This window comes from Saccostrea cucullata, unplaced genomic scaffold (genome assembly GCF_032062105.1).
Source record: "Saccostrea cucullata isolate Sc308-1 unplaced genomic scaffold, CSIRO_AGI_Scuc_v1 ctg315, whole genome shotgun sequence".
Taxonomy (NCBI): domain Eukaryota; kingdom Metazoa; phylum Mollusca; class Bivalvia; order Ostreida; family Ostreidae; genus Saccostrea; species Saccostrea cuccullata.
Window position 1 is genome coordinate 217,768 of NW_026930873.1, and position 20,478 is coordinate 238,245.

The 20,478-nt window shown below is 35.1% G+C and overlaps 3 protein-coding genes and 1 pseudogene across 3 annotated transcripts in view; 2 read left to right on the forward strand and 2 right to left on the reverse strand.

The window, feature by feature from the left end:
* Positions 1-20,478, reverse strand: part of LOC134230381 (serine/threonine-protein kinase NIM1-like) — an 85,872-nt gene that overhangs the window by 43,786 nt on the left and 21,608 nt on the right. The window lies entirely within an intron of this gene.
* LOC134230365 (neurocalcin homolog) lies at positions 7,478-8,805 on the forward strand. Its single transcript, XM_062712124.1, has 2 exons — positions 7,478-8,100; positions 8,364-8,805. Exons 1-2 carry the CDS (start codon positions 7,723-7,725, stop codon positions 8,565-8,567), a joined length of 582 nt encoding a protein of 193 aa, XP_062568108.1. The 5' UTR covers positions 7,478-7,722; the 3' UTR covers positions 8,568-8,805.
* On the reverse strand, positions 12,205-13,826 carry LOC134230389 (uncharacterized; annotated as a pseudogene).
* Positions 17,620-18,594, forward strand: LOC134230390 (uncharacterized). Its single transcript, XM_062712189.1, has one exon. It carries the CDS (start codon positions 17,620-17,622, stop codon positions 18,592-18,594), a length of 975 nt encoding a protein of 324 aa, XP_062568173.1.

Below are 20,478 nucleotides of genomic sequence, written 5' to 3' on the forward strand. Positions count from 1 at the left end.
ATTTAACGAAGTATGTGAGTGTCTTGAAGGATATAGGCCTAACATTAAAAATCAAAGTACTCAGAAGTACTGAAAGCCGGGCTCATTTACAGGGTAATGAACAAAGACCGTGGTGACAGTTTAAAATCAAGTTCAGACGTTTAGAGGATATGTTACACACAAAAATATATCAATGGCACGTATAGTATTAAAAAGTTTAAAAAATTAAATAAAATATAGCTAGAAATTAACAGCGTAAAATATTTATCACATGTGTCGTTTCGGGGTTTTATATACAAACAGAACACCGATGCAGCAAGATTAATTAAGGTCAAACGACTATGCACTGATGTGTCCTCAGCGGAGAGTTTTGCATCAAGTCATTAATGATGTGTTAGCCTGATAGTACAACCTTTATTTATAGAATATGACGCAGACAGGGATACCTGGTGAAAACCTTTCGCACCTTTTGAATTGCTTTGTAAAATATTAGTCAAAGGAGCCAGGAAAAATATTAAACAATTTAATATTTTGATAAAAATATTCGATTTACTATTTCTTAAGGTGTTTGAATGGATTTTGTTTTCTCAACAGCGGCTGGGCGTACGTACTATATTTTTACTCGTAAACTCAATTTAGCGGTGAAGAAGCAGCATTTCCTGTTGCTCACCGTCGCAATAGCCGGGCATTGCTCTACGAGCAATGAGCCCGGCTAAAAACACCATTTCATCAAAAACTGCACTAGAATTACTGACGGAATTCAGTTTAAATGTAATCAGAAATCAGGGAAAGAAAATTAATGCTAGCGAAATTCAACTGTTAACCGAACTTATGTAGAGAAAAATCGATATCATAAATACATGTGTACATGTAGCGGGGGGAGGGGGGGGGGTATGGCAGGGTAATACAACCAAAAGTCTGTGTATTTCGCTTTCATTCTTATTCCGTCTGCTTGTCTATTAAATGGTATTACGGCAGGGGGGGGGGGGCTCCCACTCCTTCCATTTTTTCTCTTTAAAATCTGGGGTCGACACATCTTTTCCCTATTTATGTATTCAATATTCGTGCTTATTATACCCTCCGCTTGAAAAGCGGGAGGGTATATAGTGATCGGGATTTCCGTCCGTCCGTCCGTCTGTACGTCCGTCCGTCCGTCCGTCTGTTACGCTTTTTCTCTTATCCGCAACTCCTCTTATACTACTGAGTGAAATTGAATGAAACTTTCACAGAATCTTCATTACATATTGCCATTGTGCACCTCCTATTTTACTTTTTTATTCGACACGTATTTTAGGTTTTCCAGAGCAAAACATGGACATTGCCATTTTTTGTTTACCTATGACGTCACATAATAGAAGCTTCTGGATAACATTTGACGGGACGAGTTATTCCTCTTTACACATTACCGTAAAACAATATAAAGCAACACATCGACATTATGGGAGGCGGGGGGTATCATTTAGTGAGCTCATTGCTCACAGTACCTCTAGTTACATTTCACTTTCATTTTTTTCTCTTCATTTACTCCTTTGTTGTTCTATTCTTATAAATTCATTAATAAAATTCACTCAAACAAACAATGAAACTCATTCAACGAATGTACATGTAGATATAATCATAATAATGGGAGGGGGTTCTAGCAAAATTCAACTTATTTCCAACAATACGAATAGAAGAAAGTATCAATTTCATTAATAGAAAAGTCACGAAGAATGTTCAATACAAACAATTAAGTAAAGCATAAAATACGGGAGAGTATCACGGCGCAAAATGGAATCACATTTACCCTTTTGCGAAAAAGATTTCATACATGTATTGTACAATGTCATGTAATTATGTTTTGCAGTTTTTTTGCCTTAATTTATTAGTGTCTTTCCGACAATTTTCTAGATGCAGACACAGGTTAATTTTTAGATAACTTAAAATATGTTTATTTAATAATAGCTTGATGAGACATCATTTACTACAATGTAACTGAATCTTTCAATTATGATTTCTAAGAAAAACTAGAGGTACTGTGAGCGATGAGCTCACTAAATGATACCCCCCGCCTCCCATATGGTTATAACTGGTGAAAAAGTCCATGTTTTCCTGTGGCCGGGAAACCCAAAATATGTGTCGGATCAAAAAGTAAAATAGGAGGTGCACAATAGCAATATGTAATAAAGATTCTGTGAAAGTTGCATCAAATTTCCTTCAGTGGTATGAGAGGAGTTGCGGATAAGAGATGGGTACCCCAAAGCGTAACAGACGGACGGACGGACAGACGGAAGGACGGACGGACAGACGGACGGACAGACGTACAGACGGACGGAATTAACGATTACTATATACCCTCCCGCTTTTCAAGCGGGGGGTATAATAAAGACTATTAAAGATTTATAAAATGTTAGGTTGGTAGGCATGGTTTAAAAAAAATAACACTGATAAAGGCATATATTCGTATTTTAAAGATATATGTAAAGAAGGTTACAGGCTCTAGCTTTTATTCAACTCAAAATATATCTTTCTCAAAGCAATGAATAATTTATAACATCTTGACTTTAGCAATGAATAAAAAAAATAATAAACCGTTAAAATATCTCTGAAGGGATTTTTTTTATTCGTTGTTACATGTACTTGTGATAGAAGTATCAGACTTGTGGCAAAAGTGAGTAAAAGTTTTTAAAAAAAAATTACTTTTCATGCAAGAAAATGTTAACATGCCAAAATTGACAATCTGTGCAAATATTTCGTGATGGCAGGCTGAAAAGTGCGTGCGTGTGTGGGAAAAGAGGAGGGGGGGTTCTAATACAGTATAGAATAAAATCTCTAATATATTATTCATACGCATGATTTTATTGATACCCGAAAACCGAAAAATAGGAGCTGTATTAATTTTTTACTGTTTACTTTGTTACAAAGACCTAACCACCTCATAGATGATGACGAAAGAAATGACGTCACTTAGTTTACAAATAAACATGAACGTATTTTGGATTCACTGGGATCACATTTGGGATTTCTATTCTGATTTGATTTAAAGAAGCATCTTTATACCTATAATTTTGTTTACAAGGTAGGTGATGTATATGTCATTCCGAATGTCTTATTGTCTATATTGAAGGTTCGACAGACCGTCCATTATTTTCTTTTTAAAACGGTATCATTTCCGAATTTCCTCGTCCAGAATGTGCAGTGAAAAAGGCTCACAAAAGGCACCGATTCTTCTCCTTCTGCCAAGCGGGCAAAACATAAAGTAGGCCGCCATACTTAATGACCACTTAATGACCACTTAATGAAGCCCCCTTAATACCTTCATTAAAATTGAGGAATTTAATGACGGTTTAATGCACCGATTCGTTCATTAAAACTTTGATACAACGGAATTTAATGTAACATTAAAAATAAACAGTTTAATGAAGCTTTAATCATTCATTAAATGTTGATACAACCGGGTCCGGGCGTTTTGATATCATTGATATGTAAATCTAGGTATGGGTACCACTCGCGCCCCGTTTTTAGCAAATCTATTTTCGTATTCATATGAAGCAGAATTTGTCAAAAATCTTATACTTGAAAAGAAGAAAACACTTGCTGTGGCCTTCAACTCGACATTTAGATGTAAGAGTGGAAATAGCCATTGTTAGTTGATAAAACGTCGTCGATCATATGTTGATACGATAGTCATATTTGGATATTATACTTGAAAAAGACGCTAATGGTAATCTAAAAATGTGAAGACTTAAACTTTTCAATTAACTTCCCTTACTCATGCAGCAATGTACCTTCATCACCTGCTTACACTTGTACAATTTCTAAAACGAAGTAAAGTCTTGACAAACAAGTTTATGAAGCAAGAATATCAGCAGTCTCATTTCACCGTTTCGTAAGTTCTTTGGTCGATACAAAGAACTTGTCAGCAAATACAATTTATCATTGAGTCATGCTCATGCTGACAGACGTTTTTCATATTTATTGTTAGTCCTTTACTTGCACACTGGACTGACTACGGATTTTCCCGTTATTTCCCGATCATGGCAAGGAGCGAGTGTGACCGGCCAGCCGGATTTTCTCGTTATTTCCCGATCATGGCAAGGAGCGAGTGTGACAGGCCAGCCGGATTTTCTCGTTATTTCCCGATCATGGCAAGGAGCGAGTGTGACCGGTCAGCAGGGGATGTTCACTCCTCCATGGCACCTGATCCCACCTCTGATGTTTTGAAGGTCCGTGTTTGCTCTGCTCCTATTTTGTACTGTTTTATAGACTTTTGATATTGAATACTGTTTGCTATCTCCACATATTTTATATACTAGTATATGAATTATGTCTTGCCTCGCAAACCCAAAAACAGCAACAAAAAAGTAAAATATTTAGTTTTTTGTATATTTCATGACGTCACAATCAAAGCCTCACGTTACATTGATCATGACGTCACAATTTGTTAACTTCACAATGCACTTATTGTGACGTTTACCTATTTGTTATTCTTGGAGATAAAAAGGAGGAAAGTTGTAATATGAAAGGAAATATCGCATTGAGTTTTATATTTGCCTTGCCCTTCTGCATATGTGCACCACTTCCGCACAGCACAACCTATCACGATCATCAATTGAGAGAGCCAATTCAGTCGTTCGGTTTGTCAACAAAGAACATTTTTATATTTGCTGGCATTCTGATATGTTGTAGCGTGGCCGCATTCCTTGGATGCAAAATGTCCGGATTCACCAATGCAGATCATGAATCAGAGAAACCAGATAACTCTGAAGCGGCTAGCAGTGCTCAACAATACCACTTCCAAGTGTGGACAAAGAAAATGATGAAGGAGGAGGAGTTATCCACTGAAGAATGTGATCCTGTATCAGTCATTTCCCAAACTTCGTCTATTTATGACAATCCGAGGATTGTTACTGTGTTGGAGTGCCCAGGTCTGTATGCAGTGTGTGGTTTGGAGAAGGATGAGAAGATCGTCGTGGACAATCCAATGTTCACCGAGCAGTAGGCAGCCACCAAATCACTACAGCCAAGTCAGAGAAATCCAAAGAAAATACCGTGTACTGTATTTGAAATTTTCCAGTGATATCGGTGTAATATACAGATGAAAACTTTATTTGTAACCATGCAGAGCAACAATTTAGCTTCAGTTAGAGAAACATTTGCAGCAACAAAAAATCCTTATTACTGGATTTTCTGAAAGTATCATCCAACAAACAAAACTTTTTGCAGTTCACTCTTAGGATGGATGAGGATTAGGCAACAACCACCATGCAATATCTGCCACCATCACCAGCATCCATGTAACAAAAATCCAAGAATAGTGTACAGTGTATTCGCAGTGGTTTAATTAACTTGTTTTAAGAAAAGATGTTTGAATTGCTTTTGTGATATCCGTGTGATCCAGATAAAATATTTATTTATAACCAGAACACACTATATATATATATACGTTTATAAAACATAACCATTTACAGCAAGAGAACCATCCTTACTGGACTTCGTGAAAGTATCAACATATAATGTTTCCTTTTGTACAGGCCTGTCTTTGGATGGGTGTATTATTGCTCCTTCTTTTGATTAGATATCATGAATTAAAATAAAATGTACTTGCAATTTTAAACTGTTTGGTTGTTATTTCATGTACATATAGACCGGTGAAAAAATTATTACGGAAACAAGTGTCTAATGCTTAAAGCCTCTTGATGTTGAAATAGAAATTTTATTTGTCACCTGAGGGCCCTTAATTGCCGAATAAACATATATTTTATGAATAATTACTGTGTCTTGTCTCGCCAGCTCACATAGAACAAAAAGCATTTCATATTTTTAAAACATGTTTGTTTCAGATTGTCTGTTATTTAACGTCCCTTGAGAATTTTTCACCCAGACACCACCACTTGCCTGCGGAGAGCTGCAAATCATATACCTATCCTCGGCACTCAGGTTCCTATACCTATACTCGGCACTCAGATTCGTTGATCAGTGAGGGATCTTTTTTTTCGTGCCAGCGCTTACTGCGACATGAGACCTTGGTTTACACGGTCTCATCCAATGGACCGGTTTCTACGTCCATAATAGTGGGATTCGAACCCACGACGTAAGGATCAACTTCTTACTTCGCGACTCGGTTAACTTTTGTTAAGCTGAGAGCACTGAGCTCATTAAATGATATCCCCGCCTCCCACATGATTATAATAGCAAGTCTATAGACCCAAAATGAGTGTCAGATCAAAAAGTAACATAGGATGTGTACATTGGCATTATGTTATAAAAAATCTGTGAAAGTATCATTAAATTTTATACAGAGGATCAAGAGGAGTTGCGGAAAAGGGATGGTCTCCCTTCAATTTTATATAAAGAATGGATTGTCCATGTTTTGCTATGGGAAACCCAAAATATGTGTCGGCCTCAAAAATTTCTTCACATCTTTTGATTGGTCATTAGCAAAATTATTTTGTTAAAAACCACTCTGATTGTACACATAATTTTTCTGAGGTTGATGTTTTCAAAATTGATGGATGCTAGAGTTCCACAACGATAATATATATGTACAGTCAGTGTACAGTAGTCTTCGGTGACCAAGTTGGAATTCCGATAGCCTCCTCTATAAGCTGTCCTGTTTTTTAAATTATATGAAGCAGGATTTATTTTAAAACTTCTACATAAGAAGATGAAAACACTTTTGTGGCCTTCAATTCGATATTTCAGTGTTACTGAACTTGCTGACTTGAACGAGTTGGCTATGCAAATGCACGAGTATTTGTAAAGCCAGCAAGTGCCAACATTCACCAATTTAAGTTCAATAACTCCTTTATCATATAGCTAAAACATCTACCATTGAATTATATTAATTATTTTAATCAAATAATTCAAATTGATATATTTTTTTCTGCATCGGTTTATAAAAAAAATTAATTCAAAGCAATTGCTATGCCTAAGTTTTTATACTGAATTTGACAACGGAAAGTTCCGTGGACCTGATCAGTATATAGAGTTAACGGCGGATATTACTGGTCGACATGGGATGTTTACTCGTACTAGGCACCTGATCCCACCTCTGGATTTCCAGGGGACGTGTTTGGTGTCCCTTTTTCTATATTTGTATTTTTTTTAATACATGTAGATCATTTTCGAGATCAATCTGTGTTCGTTATCTTCACCTTTTATGAAGTATGAAGATATGCATGAAGGTTTTCATTGATATATGAATTATTTTGAAGTTGATTGGTTGAAAAGAGGGAGTTTCAAACACAAAGGTATTAATTTGCGCCTTAAAATTGTTTATGTGACTTGTGCAAACAGCCATATTTACAAACTCTCAGTATATTATTTAGACTCAACAACATTTCCATGCATCATAATTATAAAGGTATTGATCATAAAATATTTTTTATCAGAAAACTTTTAATCAAAATTGTTTATTTAATATTTTTTATAAGGGCCAATAAATCAAGGCTTATATATCTGTTTACACTAATCTAGAACATTTAATCCAAGCATTGCACTTTGGGAAATATTTTTTGTGATTTAAATGTCTGCTCTGTTTCCCAATAAGAATTAATTTTTTTATGAATAGATTGATTGTTATGTTCGAGGAGTTCAGTCCATTTTAAAACCCATTCTCACTATTACCGTATATGCATGTATATAACAGTATAGAGTAAAAGAACGTAAAACATCCACAGATCAATGACAGGTTAGGTCTGTGATATGGATAATTAGATTGATATTGGACCATTTTTCAGAAAGGTATTCCGCGTTTCGAAGATGGGTAAAAACAACAGCAAACTGCAGCCAGGAACAATCGAGGAACTTAGTAAACAAACCGAGTTCTCAGAACAAGAGCTGCAACAATGGTACAAAGATTTCATGAATGACTTCCCAAAAGGTTATGTAAAGCTGCACGAATTTGAGAAGATGTACGAAGGATTTTTCCCTAATGGAGATGCATCCAAGTTTGCCAGACACGTTTTTCATGCGTTTGATCAAAATGGTGATGGGCACATTGATTTCAAAGAGTTTGTGTGTGGGTTAAACGCCACACTTCGAGGAACAATAGAACAGAAGCTGAAATGGGCTTTCAGGGTATACGATATTCATGAGGACGGGTTTATTTCTAAGGATGAAATGAAGGATATTATCTCAGTAAGTAAAAGACAGCCCTCCTATAAGGTTTCCATTAAGAACTTTCTGGTAAAAATAATGTGTGTTTTAAACTGTTCTTGCAATAATCATTTGTATTTGATAATTTTTAAAAACATATAGGCCTAAATATTTTAATTTCTCTTTCTTTCAAAGCCACAAAAAGTAACAAAGACACTAGCATTTACATCACCAGATTCCGATAATCTGAGGGGGTTAAAAACGGGTTGTTGGTTTCAAAAACATCTACCTTATTCTGATTCCAGGCTATTCATAAAGTAACTGGCAATACGAGGGACGCTGGTAAACAGAAGACCTTACAAGAGGAGATAGACGAAGTGTTCCAGAGGATGGACAAAAACGCCGACCAGAAAATCTCCCTCAAAGAATTCGTGGAAAACGCGGCCAGGGACCCGGGCTTAGTATCGTTACTTGAACTCCACCAGACCACTGACAAGTGTTCTAAATAAGGCAGAGGAGAACTGATCTAAAATGTAAAAATGACCCACAGGTGCAAAGATTCCAATGATATCATCATTCCTGATGTAAAAACTAAATGTCGTATACCAGGGAAAAGGCAGATTGATTGTAATCTTGCTTGGAATCAATATGGAAGCCTATTTTCAATATTGTAAGCAGACATCAGAATTACAAAGATCATCATTAATAAAGTTCTTTGTATCACACAGAATTACCTATCTGTCATATGTTCTATGACAGCCATACAACCACCCGGGTATTGATTATATGTTATAGTTATTTCAGATATAGCAGCCTGATTATACTTATCATTGATAATGATCCTGTTCCTGGATCAATAATACAGGCAGCATCAGAAGGTGGATAGTTTTTAATTTTTCTAACTAATTAATTATTGTTAATTCCGCAAACAGATACTAGTGTTGTAAACAATCGAGTATATTTGTAGTCTGGATACAAATACGAGTATTTTGCTATATTTTTTACTCGTGCCTTGAGTAATGGAAAACTTAAACCAAATCGAATCGATATTTTATGTTTTATTAAATACTATAGTCTATTAACTTATTAAATATGAGAAAGAGTATCTTATATTCCTTACCAATAAGCCAGCATCAGCGCAGTCTAGAAAACAAAAAAGCAGAAGTCTCTGTCGAGTGTGAAGCTCTACTGGTTTGTACTTATAACAAATGAAGACAAAAGTACCATTTGGGACTTGAAACTTTACAACAGCAATGAATAGAAAAATGATTCTAGATGGAGCTCTTTTTGTGGCAAGATACTGCAATAAGACTACAGCTGTAGGAGTAGCTATTAATAAACTTTTAGAGTATTTTCAATTATAGTAACCATGCCAACATCATTCATCGAAATCAAAAATCAATACACAGAATTATGTATCTTATTATAGTCTACTTGTGTGCCAAGTTATATTGAAATCAGACCAAAACTGTAGGAGGAGCATTTTGAAAGTATTTCACAGAAATTTCTATTTTTAGTAACCACGGCAACACCGTTCATCGAAATCAAAAATCGATATAGAGAATTAGCCTATTTGTGTGAAAAGTTATATTGAAATCAGACCAAAACTGTAGGAGGATTAGCATTTTGAAAGTATTTCACAGAAATTTCTATTTTTAGTAACCACGATAACACCGTTCATCGAAATCAAAAATCGATACACAGAATTATGTATCTTAGTGTAGTCTACGTGTGCGCCAAGTTATACTGAAATGAGACCAAACCTGAAGGAGGAGTAGCATTTTGAAAAATTGTTTACAGACAGACAGACGGACGGACGCCGGACGAATTACTATCGCATAAGCTCTTCTGGTCTCTGACCAGTAGAGCTAAAAATCACAGAAAAAAAATTTGGAAACAATACGGAGAGAAAAAAAAAACATTCTCTTTCGTTGAAAAGTGTCGACAACGAAAGTTTACTCCTTCATGGCACTTAGCCTCACCTCTGACTTTTTTAAGGTGTACACGTTTGCTTTGCTCCTGATTAATGCTATTTCAATGGAGTTTTGAGCTTGAGTTACTTTTCTCTATCAAGTTTTTTCATTTCCACCATATATTTTGATCGTCCATTGAGGTCCCACCATACACCGCGGGTCATGATCTGATATGCTGTACATGTACTAGCAGTAGCTTTCACATAAACTTGCACTTTTCTGTCCAGTAGTTTTTGAGAAGATTTCATAAAGATGCTGTTATTTTTTAGCTCTACTGGTCAGAGACCAGAAGAGGCTATGCGATAGTAAGGTGTCCGTCGTCCGCCTGTTTGTCTGTCCGTCTGTCTGTAAACAATTTTTCAAAATGCTACTCCTGCCACAGTTTTTGGCTGATTTCAATATAACTTGGCACACAAGTAGACTACACTAAGATACATAATTCAGTGCATCGGTTTTTGATTTCGATGAACGATGTTGCCATGGTTATTAAAAATCGAAATTTCTGTGAAATTTATTTAAAAGCTACTCCTCATAGAGTTTTGGTCTGATCTCAATAAAATCTTACACACAAGTAGACTACACTAAGATACAAAATTTTTTGCATCGGTTTTTGATTTTGATGAACGGTGTTGCCATAGTTACTAAAATTAGAATTTTCTGTGAAATTCATTTAAAACACTACTCCAGGGACGTAGCAACAGGGGGGGGGGCTTTGCTCTCCCCCACTCTGTTGCTGCCCCCCCCCACTTTCAAAATCGATGCTACGGTCCCGTACTCCTCGTACAGTTTTGGTCTGATCTCAATAGAATTTGTCACACAAGTAGACTACACTAAGATACATAATTTAGTGCATTGGATTTTGATTTAGAAGAACGGTGTTGCCATGGTTACTAAAATTACAAACTTCGGTGAACTTCCTTTAAAATGCTTCTCTTCCTACAGTTTTGGTCTGATTTCAATATAACTTGGCACACGAGTAGACTACACTAAGATACGATACATAATTTAGTGCATCGGTTTTTGATTTCGATGAGCGTTGTTGCAATGGTTACTAAAAATAGAAATTTATAAAAGCTACTCCTCCTACAGTTTTGGTCTGATTTCAATATAACTTGGCACACAAGTAGATTACACTAAGATACATAATTTAGTGCATGATGTTTTTTATTTCGATGAACGATGTTGCCATGGTTACTAAAAATAGAAATTTCTGTGATATTTCTTTAAAACGTTACTCCTCCTACAGATTTTGTCTGATGGCAATGGCTTCTTTTCTCTTCCTTTGTTATAAGTACAAACCAGTAGAGCTACTGTTTCGACAGAGACTTCTGGTTTACCCTTAAATAGTTCTCCTTGGGAGGGCATGACACCTCATTTTTAAGTATAGGCCGATTATGCACCTTCGTGGCTTTACTTCTTTGACACCCCTTCACCTAAGGATGCTCTTTGTAAAGTTCGGATAATTTTAGCTTTAAAGAAGATGATAAAATGTGAAAAGTTTAAGACAACAACGGACAAACTTTAATCAGATGACCTCACTTGAGTCTTTTGCTCGGGCGAACTTACAAATTTAAAATTATAAAATTCTCAATGTGTACTGAACAAAGTTATGAATCAAGTGAGTACTACAGTTGTACATTCACACTGTACGTGTATTTTGTAGTACCTGTATAGGTATGGAACATGTAAATCCACCATTTCCAATTTTCTATTCAGATCTATTTGGTGAAAGTTGAAGACAAAAATAAAACCACTGAACCAAATAAACTAAATGATAATAAGCACTGGGCTGCAGTCAACTGTATAGTTAAGACGTTATGGCAAGGGCTTTCCTTAGCTACCATTAATTTTGACCTTAACCTAAGGATCCATTTTTTTTATAAACATTAACCTTGACCATTTTTTTAATGATTCGGGGGGTTGGGCTTTCATATTTCACATGTATATTCATTGAAACCAGTCCTTTCTTTGGGTAACGACAAATTTGATCTTTTGATCTTGTTTTGGAGTTTATCTTATATTTGAGAAACTATTTATAATATCTTCGTAAAAATTAAGCTGTCGTATGGGGGCATCAGACTGGTGTTTTAAAAACACAACTTGTTTATTTAAAATCGAGGAAAGAAATGGTATCCTGCTACAATCTCCTTTATTTCTTTAACATTATTTTTTTTTATACTTTCCATCCCTTAAAACTAGACCATATTTCATGAAGATAGTCTGCAGCTGTGGTGCGAATGTTTATGATGTCCCCAATTTTCAAGAGTAGTGGAACTGTATTTGAACAGTTTTCATATCCTTCACCTTGTCTATTGAAACAATTTCCGAGTCCCTGTCTTTGTCCATTGACAAGAATTTCCGCGTCAAACATCTTTTTGGGTGCCACAACACTTGACCAAGTAAACACATACAGTCCGTCAGATGGCGCTGTGAACAGTCCCGTGTGATTATTGTATGCATTGCCATGGTTGAAGTATAAACCATCGTAAACAACATTAACGGGGCTACCATGAAATTCTAGCCTTTTGGTAATGTATGCATTAAATGCAATATATTTAGCTGCAATATTTAAAAAGAGTATCCGTTAGTATATTACTACTATTATGTTTCTTTCATGATTGTTTACGATTTCCTTCATTACTAGAAAGAAATAAGCTAAATTGACAAATTACCTTTGTAAACAATATGCTGAAAAGTGGGGTGGAGATTCTGGAAATAAATTCTACCTGCTCATTAATGTCATTTGTTTTACCTTTAAAAACGTGTTCCTATACAAATCTATACGCAAAAAGTCTAACATTTTTAATGTTTTGCTGAGCGGGCATAAAAAATCAATGTTTGACCGCCGAGTGAGATGTTGGACCGCTTACATTATAGATTGGGCGGAGCTTATTAATAATCTTATTTTCATTCGTTGGTGTTCAACAGTGACCAGCGGCCTGAGATACAACATGTATAGTGATTGAATAATCCAACACAGGATACCAAAGTAATGATTAAGAACTTTTTTTTAAATATTTCATTTCCCAGAAACCGTGACTCAATGTTTTGACGTACGGAATATTTCTTTAAATCACAACAAAGGTTTCTGGTAGAGAAATAGTTGAATATATATACCATCTCGTACTTAACATTACCTGGAACAAGGACACCTTATCTCGAAAGTTAATCAATGGCAATTTTGTCATTTTTTACATTTGTAGTTAAATTCTTTATATGTTAAAAAAGTTGTGTGTTATATCTTTTAATCAAATAAACTTTTTGAAAAGTATTTTGCATGCCCATCATAAGGTGAGTAAAAACTCATGCTGAGAGAACCTATCAATTTTTATTCATAAGATAAACAGATATAAAGATTTGCATTTATAAATTATAATCCTTGTTAAACACCACCTACAGTGACTTTTTCAACATTTACCGAAGAATAGTTATTAAACAGCTATCAGGAAATTAAAAATAACCAAAAAGTACATGTACCTTTTGAATTGTTTTTAAGATTCTTGATACAGCGGTATTTGACCTCCAAATATTTAGAGAAAGTAGGACAAGGGTCTCCAAAGTCCTGTTTAGCAGCGTGAAGGTGACATGTCTTGTACCCATTGCAGTTCCATTTTGTCTTAATTTCAGACATCTTTGAACGACACGTATGTGTTTTTTGCTACCAGTAGGACATATGTTTTCGTCTAGTCGTCCGTAGTTAGCTGATAAAATCTGGATCTTGGTTCCATTTGCACAGCCGATAAAACCTCTTTGACCATCACAGAGAGCAAAAGTCTGGTCTGAAAAAGAAAACATTATCTCGCACTGTTTTTTTTATTAAATGAATTACATATAGTTCTGGATCATGAAATTTAGAATTTTTTATTACCTGATGTTATCACATTTCTGATGCATGAAAACAGAAATAAAATACTAACACTTGGAAAATGTATCATCTTTGTTTCTGCAAAAATAATTGGTAAGTATAATCAGCATATAAGTAGTGTGAGTTGAAATTGTAAAAATTCAACTGATACGTATTTATAAATAAGATATCCATTATCAGATGTAACATATGTGACTTTTTAATAGATATAATGAAAACAGTCACGGAATATTATCACAAATAAAAAACAAACCCAAAATTTTCATGTTTACGCCTTTTTTTTTTTAAATTGAAAATCTGTTTCTCTGAAATATACTAGTAATTGGCAAGTGTGATATCAACAACTTTTTTTCGCCACTTTGGCCTTCTAAAACGAATGCATTCAGATCAAAGAGTTAGTTCTGAATCTACATCCATTACAGAAATAGAACGATCATGAACAAAATCATGTTAGTACCATACTGATGGTACATGTAATGGTTTTTACAAAGAATTACTTCAGATGTTGGGAATGTAAACAACAGAGCAAAAGCAGAACTGAAAGGAAACTAGTGCAAAGAGCAGAAGATCATGCTGCCTCATTATTAAGACAGACGACCCTAGATTTATGTTCTTCTTTCTAATCACGACAACCCCGGCACCGTACACATATATAGAACTTGAATCAAACACTTACTCACCAAGAAACGGCCAATCAATAGCTTTATCATAGCAAACAGTCAATTCGAATGATCTATCATGATTAGAAAAATAATTGTTACAAATGTACTAGTCTTGATGTTCAGAAAAGTATTTTAAAACTTGTGTAGTACATACACGTACTGTTTTTAATAGGTTGCATGCTAAGTATATTCATGTCTCATGGCATGCGTCCTCCGGGGCACGGAGAGGAGAAGTAAGTATGCTAAATATATAAATGTATTACTATAGTATGCATGACAAATGATTTAACAAAATCTAGACAACAAGAGTTACTTCATTAACAGAAAATTATGTTTAAAATAATTACAAAAATATAATACAATGTACCATACTCTTTAAAAGACTGACTTAAAATGAACACAACACTGAAGATTAATCAAATGACCTTCCGGTGACCCCGCCTTTTATTACTGCGCATAGCCACTCAAACACGAACTGTTATCAAACAAAACTAAGTCCCATGCTTTTGAGGAGTTGACCAAAGTCACAAGAAAGGTATGTTCATTATAAGTTTAATTGATACATAGAGTAACAAGAAAAAAACACATTGATGTACGGCGATTTTAATCTAGCATATCATAGTACCATACCCGATATGGTTCGATGTTTATCATTTTTTAACGGTATTCACACAAGTCTGAAGAGGTATCAATTCAAGATGACGTTTTTCGAATATAGTTCACTAATAAGCTCACTGTAAATGATTGTCCTTGGCTTGTCCATCTCGTAATTGTGTTCGGACAAGTTTATGCACACGTCTTCAAATATTATTTTTCTTTAAACTTTTATTCAGGTGTTATTGGAATACCTCCAAATTTGACATGAGAATTTTCAAAATCCTAAAATATTATCTGTGTAAAGCTGTATCAATTAGATAATTTATTTAATGACTTTTTATACAGTAATCCTTTTTAGGACATTGAGAAAATTATATGACATAAAGGAGCAAACAGACAGAAAAAATGTCTAGTTCATTAGCTCACCTCAACGAAGTTGCAGGATTCATTTCCAAGTAACTATAAGCTCTTTAATGACAAAACTTGCATGGATGATACATCTAGGGATGCATTCTAGGGATGTGAAGATTGTAAATTTTTATGCAGGTTTCATTTCCAAGTAACTATGAGCCCTATGTTGTGCAAATCTTCATGGATGATACATCTTAGGATACATCTAATGGACTTATTCGGATGCTGAATTTGACACACATTTTCCAGATAATGGACCTGGTAAAAGTTATCGGTGCAGGTCTATTACAAAGAAACTATAAGGCTTATATAAACCAAACTTGCACAAATGATTGCATCAAGGGGGTGAAAACTCTCAAACTTGCTTCAGATGCTGGATTTTAATTATGTTAACTAGCTTGAGGTTTATAAATAGGTCTATTCAAAAGTATCAGATCAAAATTGCAAAAAATTTGCATTTTTGGATGTACACTCTCTGTTGGGTAGTTGTGTGACCCTGCCTTACTTAAAGACAACATTCGTTGAGGTGAGCTCTGTAATCTCTGATTACCTATGTTTTTTAACATCCGTTGCATGCTTTTATCGGAAAATTCTTCAAAGAAATACTTGTGAAGAAAATTCCTGTTTGTTTTCCCAAATGTAGAAAATATATCCATTGACGTTTACTATTACTCTATTTTAGTTAAATAAAACATATACGTAAAGAATACTTAAATTGATTACAATTAATATGCAATACAGTGCGTATTGTGAGTTACATACAAGAAATCTGAAATTAGTGTGTAGTAGCGAGGGTCACCTGTTAGGCATCATCTAAAACAAAGACTGTGATGAGAACAACACACAACTTAGATTCAATTCCATCTCAAACGAAGTTAGCCTTAAGCAGAACGTACTAACAAATTGAAAAAATAACATATCGAGACAATTGTATCATGCATTTAAGATTTTATACGTACTTCTACATGTATTTTGTTTTGCGGATGTTCTTACGGCGCTCTCACTCTCAAAATACAAGTATAGATTGAATTAGGCTCCAGGGCTTTATCTTAGGAATACTTGTAAAATAAAGATTAAATTTTCTCTGAACATATAGTTAATTATCACAGTTTTAAAGCTTATCTCTATATTTTCTTAGTTTAAAAAAGTCTTGATTAACAGAAAAGAACAATTTAAATGTACAAAATGAAAGGAACGACAAATAGAAGACAGAATTCCTGAAATGTGACACTGGATTTATCATACTGTATTCAAAATAATTAACTTTGTATCTCGTATGCTATATAAATATACCAAATTCAAACTATTGATTTTCATTTTAGACAACCAAGGATTGTGGAGTACCATGGAGCACGTTCCTAAATTGTCGAAAGCTGACGAAGTAAGCACTGCACAGGTTTTGATTCCTTGCTTTCTTTGTCCGAACAAGGCTGAACTCATCTGCAACACGTGCAAATTCAATCTATGTACTGCATGTGCTGGGCAGCATGTAATATCTTTGCCTTCTCAAAATCACGAAGTAATCAAGTATTCTATGAAATATAAATTTTTCCCGCAGCCATATTGTTTTACTCATTCCAAACAGAGATGTGAAATTCACTGTCAGCAGTGCAACATTCCCATCTGCAGTGATTGTATCGTATCCAAGGTCCACGCTGAACACGAGCTGAGTAAGATAAACGAAGTATATGCTGTTAAGGAGAAAACCATTTACAATGAAATAGAATTTTTAAAAGGTGTTATTGCTCCAGAATTGAAAAATATCATCCAAAAGATAGAAAAAGACATTTTGGAACTGCCAAAAAACAGCCTCAAATTGAAATCAGATGTCACTAGGCACGGCGAGGAACTACAGAGAACTGTGGAACGCGCGATCAAAAAGCAACTTGAAAATATTGATGCTGCAGAGAAACAAGATTTGGATAAACTCGAGAAAAATTTATCCGAGTTTAAAAAACTTTTGGAAAAAATCCATGATATCATTAAGAGGAATGAAGAAATAATTGCAACAAGGACTGATCAAATTTTCAGTTTTGAATCGCAGCTAGAAGCAATGAAACAGTTTCCTCAGAAACTCTACGTTTCATTTGGCCAATTCCAGCCAGCAACAGCACCTATGATCGAGGACTGCAAGTTGATGGGGAAACTACAGTCATCGACTTATAAATACAAGATAGAAATAGACTGGGTAAGCAGATTTCATGCTTTTAGCAGTTTTCTTGTTGCATCCTCGATCATCACTAACATAGACACGGAATGCAGCCCTCTATACCGAGTTAGTTGTGTGACAAAGGAGGTGGCTTGGATAAGTGGAAATGATGACACACTGAGAGAAATCACATCCTCGGGGCTCGTGCTTAAAAAATTGACCTCGCAAGGAAGTATTCCATTTGGAATGGCAACAACCAGAAAAGGGGAACTTCTTTTCACAGATTACAGTGATAAATGCGTCAAGATGATAAACGATGACAAAGTGAAGACCATTATTAGGTGTGTTTGGATACCATCGGGTATTTGTGTATCCCCCTCAGGAGATAAATTTGTCGCATTATGCAATGACAGAATTTCAAATCTGCAATTCACAGTCATGCAGTATTCCGGTGGTATCGTTAAACATACATTCCAGTTTGACGAACAGAAACAGAACTTGTTTGCTACTGAGGGGCCTTATAAATGCCTTCAGATTGCACTGAACACGAATGGCGATCTCTGTATTGTGGACTGGAATGGAGCCGCAGTGATCATCTTAAATCAAGGAGGGGGTCTCAAGGCAAAATATTGCTGCAAAACAAACCCACAACTTCCAGAGGGCTTTTCACCACGTTATATTGCCACGGACAGTCTTAGTCACATTTTAGTGTCAGATACAAACAACAGTTGTATTCACATTTTGGATTCTGAGGATGTTCCTATGACTGTGCTCAAGTATGGTCTAGTCCGTCCTGCTGGAATAAGCATTGATAGCGATAACAACCTCTGGGTGACTGAACAGGCTGGAAAATTGAAGATCCTCAAGTTTTTGAAGTAGATACTTTAATTACGCATCAAATGTTTAAAAAAGTACTTTGAATATTGAATCTTTTTTTGTATTCTTGTTCCTATCTTATATAAAAAAAGATTTGTTTGTGAAACACTTATTTCCCCGTATGGCAGCTCATGGCGAAGTTAAAATTTTCTCAAATGCAAGTCAAACTCAAAGGTCAAGATCAACATTGTTTGTATCAAAAGAAACACCTTTTCACAAAGAATTTACCTGTGAAATATGAAAACCCTATTACTGACTGTTCAAAAGTTGGAACCAAGGTTCAAGTTTTTTACAAAGTGGGTAAAACTCTTATGTAAAGATCAAATTTTTTTCCTATACTCGGCACTCAAGGCCATTGATCTGAGCAGGGAGAGATCTTTTTCGTGTCATCACCTACTGCTCGATTTTTACGGGACCTCGGTTTTTACAGTCTCATCCAAAGTACCGGTCTCCAAGTCCAACAGTTGGATTCGAACCCGCGACCTAAGGATCAACTCCTAACTTCGCGACTCTAGAGCTGAGGATCTAACCACTGCGCCACGCGGGCAACTATTTATAATGGAAAGGTCTTGTCAAAATCAGTACAGATGTGAAATATAAAACCCTAGCACCCACTGTTCAGAAGTTATGATCAAGGTTAAAGTTTGTTTTTATGCCCCCTATAATCGAAGAATCGGGGGTATATAGTTTTTGTCCCGTGTCCGTCCTTTTGTCTGTCTGTCTGTCTTTCTGTTTGTCAGCAAAAGCTTTAACTTTCCCAAAATTTTTGAGTTAGTAAAGCTATGACTTTCATATTTCACACGTGTATTTCTTTTGACAAGACCTTTCTTAAGGTACCACCAAATTTGACCTTTTTACCTTGACCTTGGAGCTTGACACACTTTTACACAAAAATTCCAAACTTTAACTTTGGATATAACTTTTGAACTGTAGATACTTGGACTTTCATACTTCACATACAAGTATGTATTCTTTGTGACAAGACCGTCCTTTGGATACCAACAACTTTGACCCCTTGACCTTGGAGATTATCGTTATTTAAGAAAAATACTTTAACTTCGGCTATAAATTTTGAACGGTATGGGCTAGGGATTTCGTACTTCACATAGTTAATTCTTGTAAAAAGACCTGTCGTTGGATACCAACAACTTTGCCCCTGTGACCTTGGCATTTGACCCTCCTTTTTTAAAATCTTTAACCTTGGCCACAACATTTAAACGTTCAGGGCTAGGGCTTTCATACCTCACACATGTAATTCTTGTGGCAATATCTTTCTTTAGAAACAACAGCTTTGATCCTTTGACATTGACCTTGACCCTGGAGTTTGACCTACCTAACTTATCCTTGGCCATAACTTTTGAACAGGTGGTGCTAGCTAGGGCTTTTATATTTCACAATTGTATATTTTGTGAGAAGACCTTACTTTTAGGTAACAACATATTTGATTTACATTTAAGAAAAGTTTGATGTTCGCTATGATGTCATACGGTGGCGTCAGTGTTTCACAAACACATGTTTTTTGTTGTTGTTTTTTTTGTAAAAGTGATTAAAACTCCAAGGTCAAATTTGGTAACCAGAGAAAGGTTTTGTCACAAGGAACATACCTATGAAATATGAAAACCATAGCCTTACCCAGTCAAAAGTTAAAGATAAGATTTAATTTTTTGCAGACAAACAGACAGGTAGATAAATAGACAAAAAACAGATAGAAGGACAGGACAAATACTATATACCCCCGAATATTTGTTGAGGTTAGCTCTGTAATTTCTTATTTCCTATGTTTATATATATATATATTATATATATATATATATATATATATATATATATATATATATATATATATATATATATATATATATATATATATATATATATATATATATA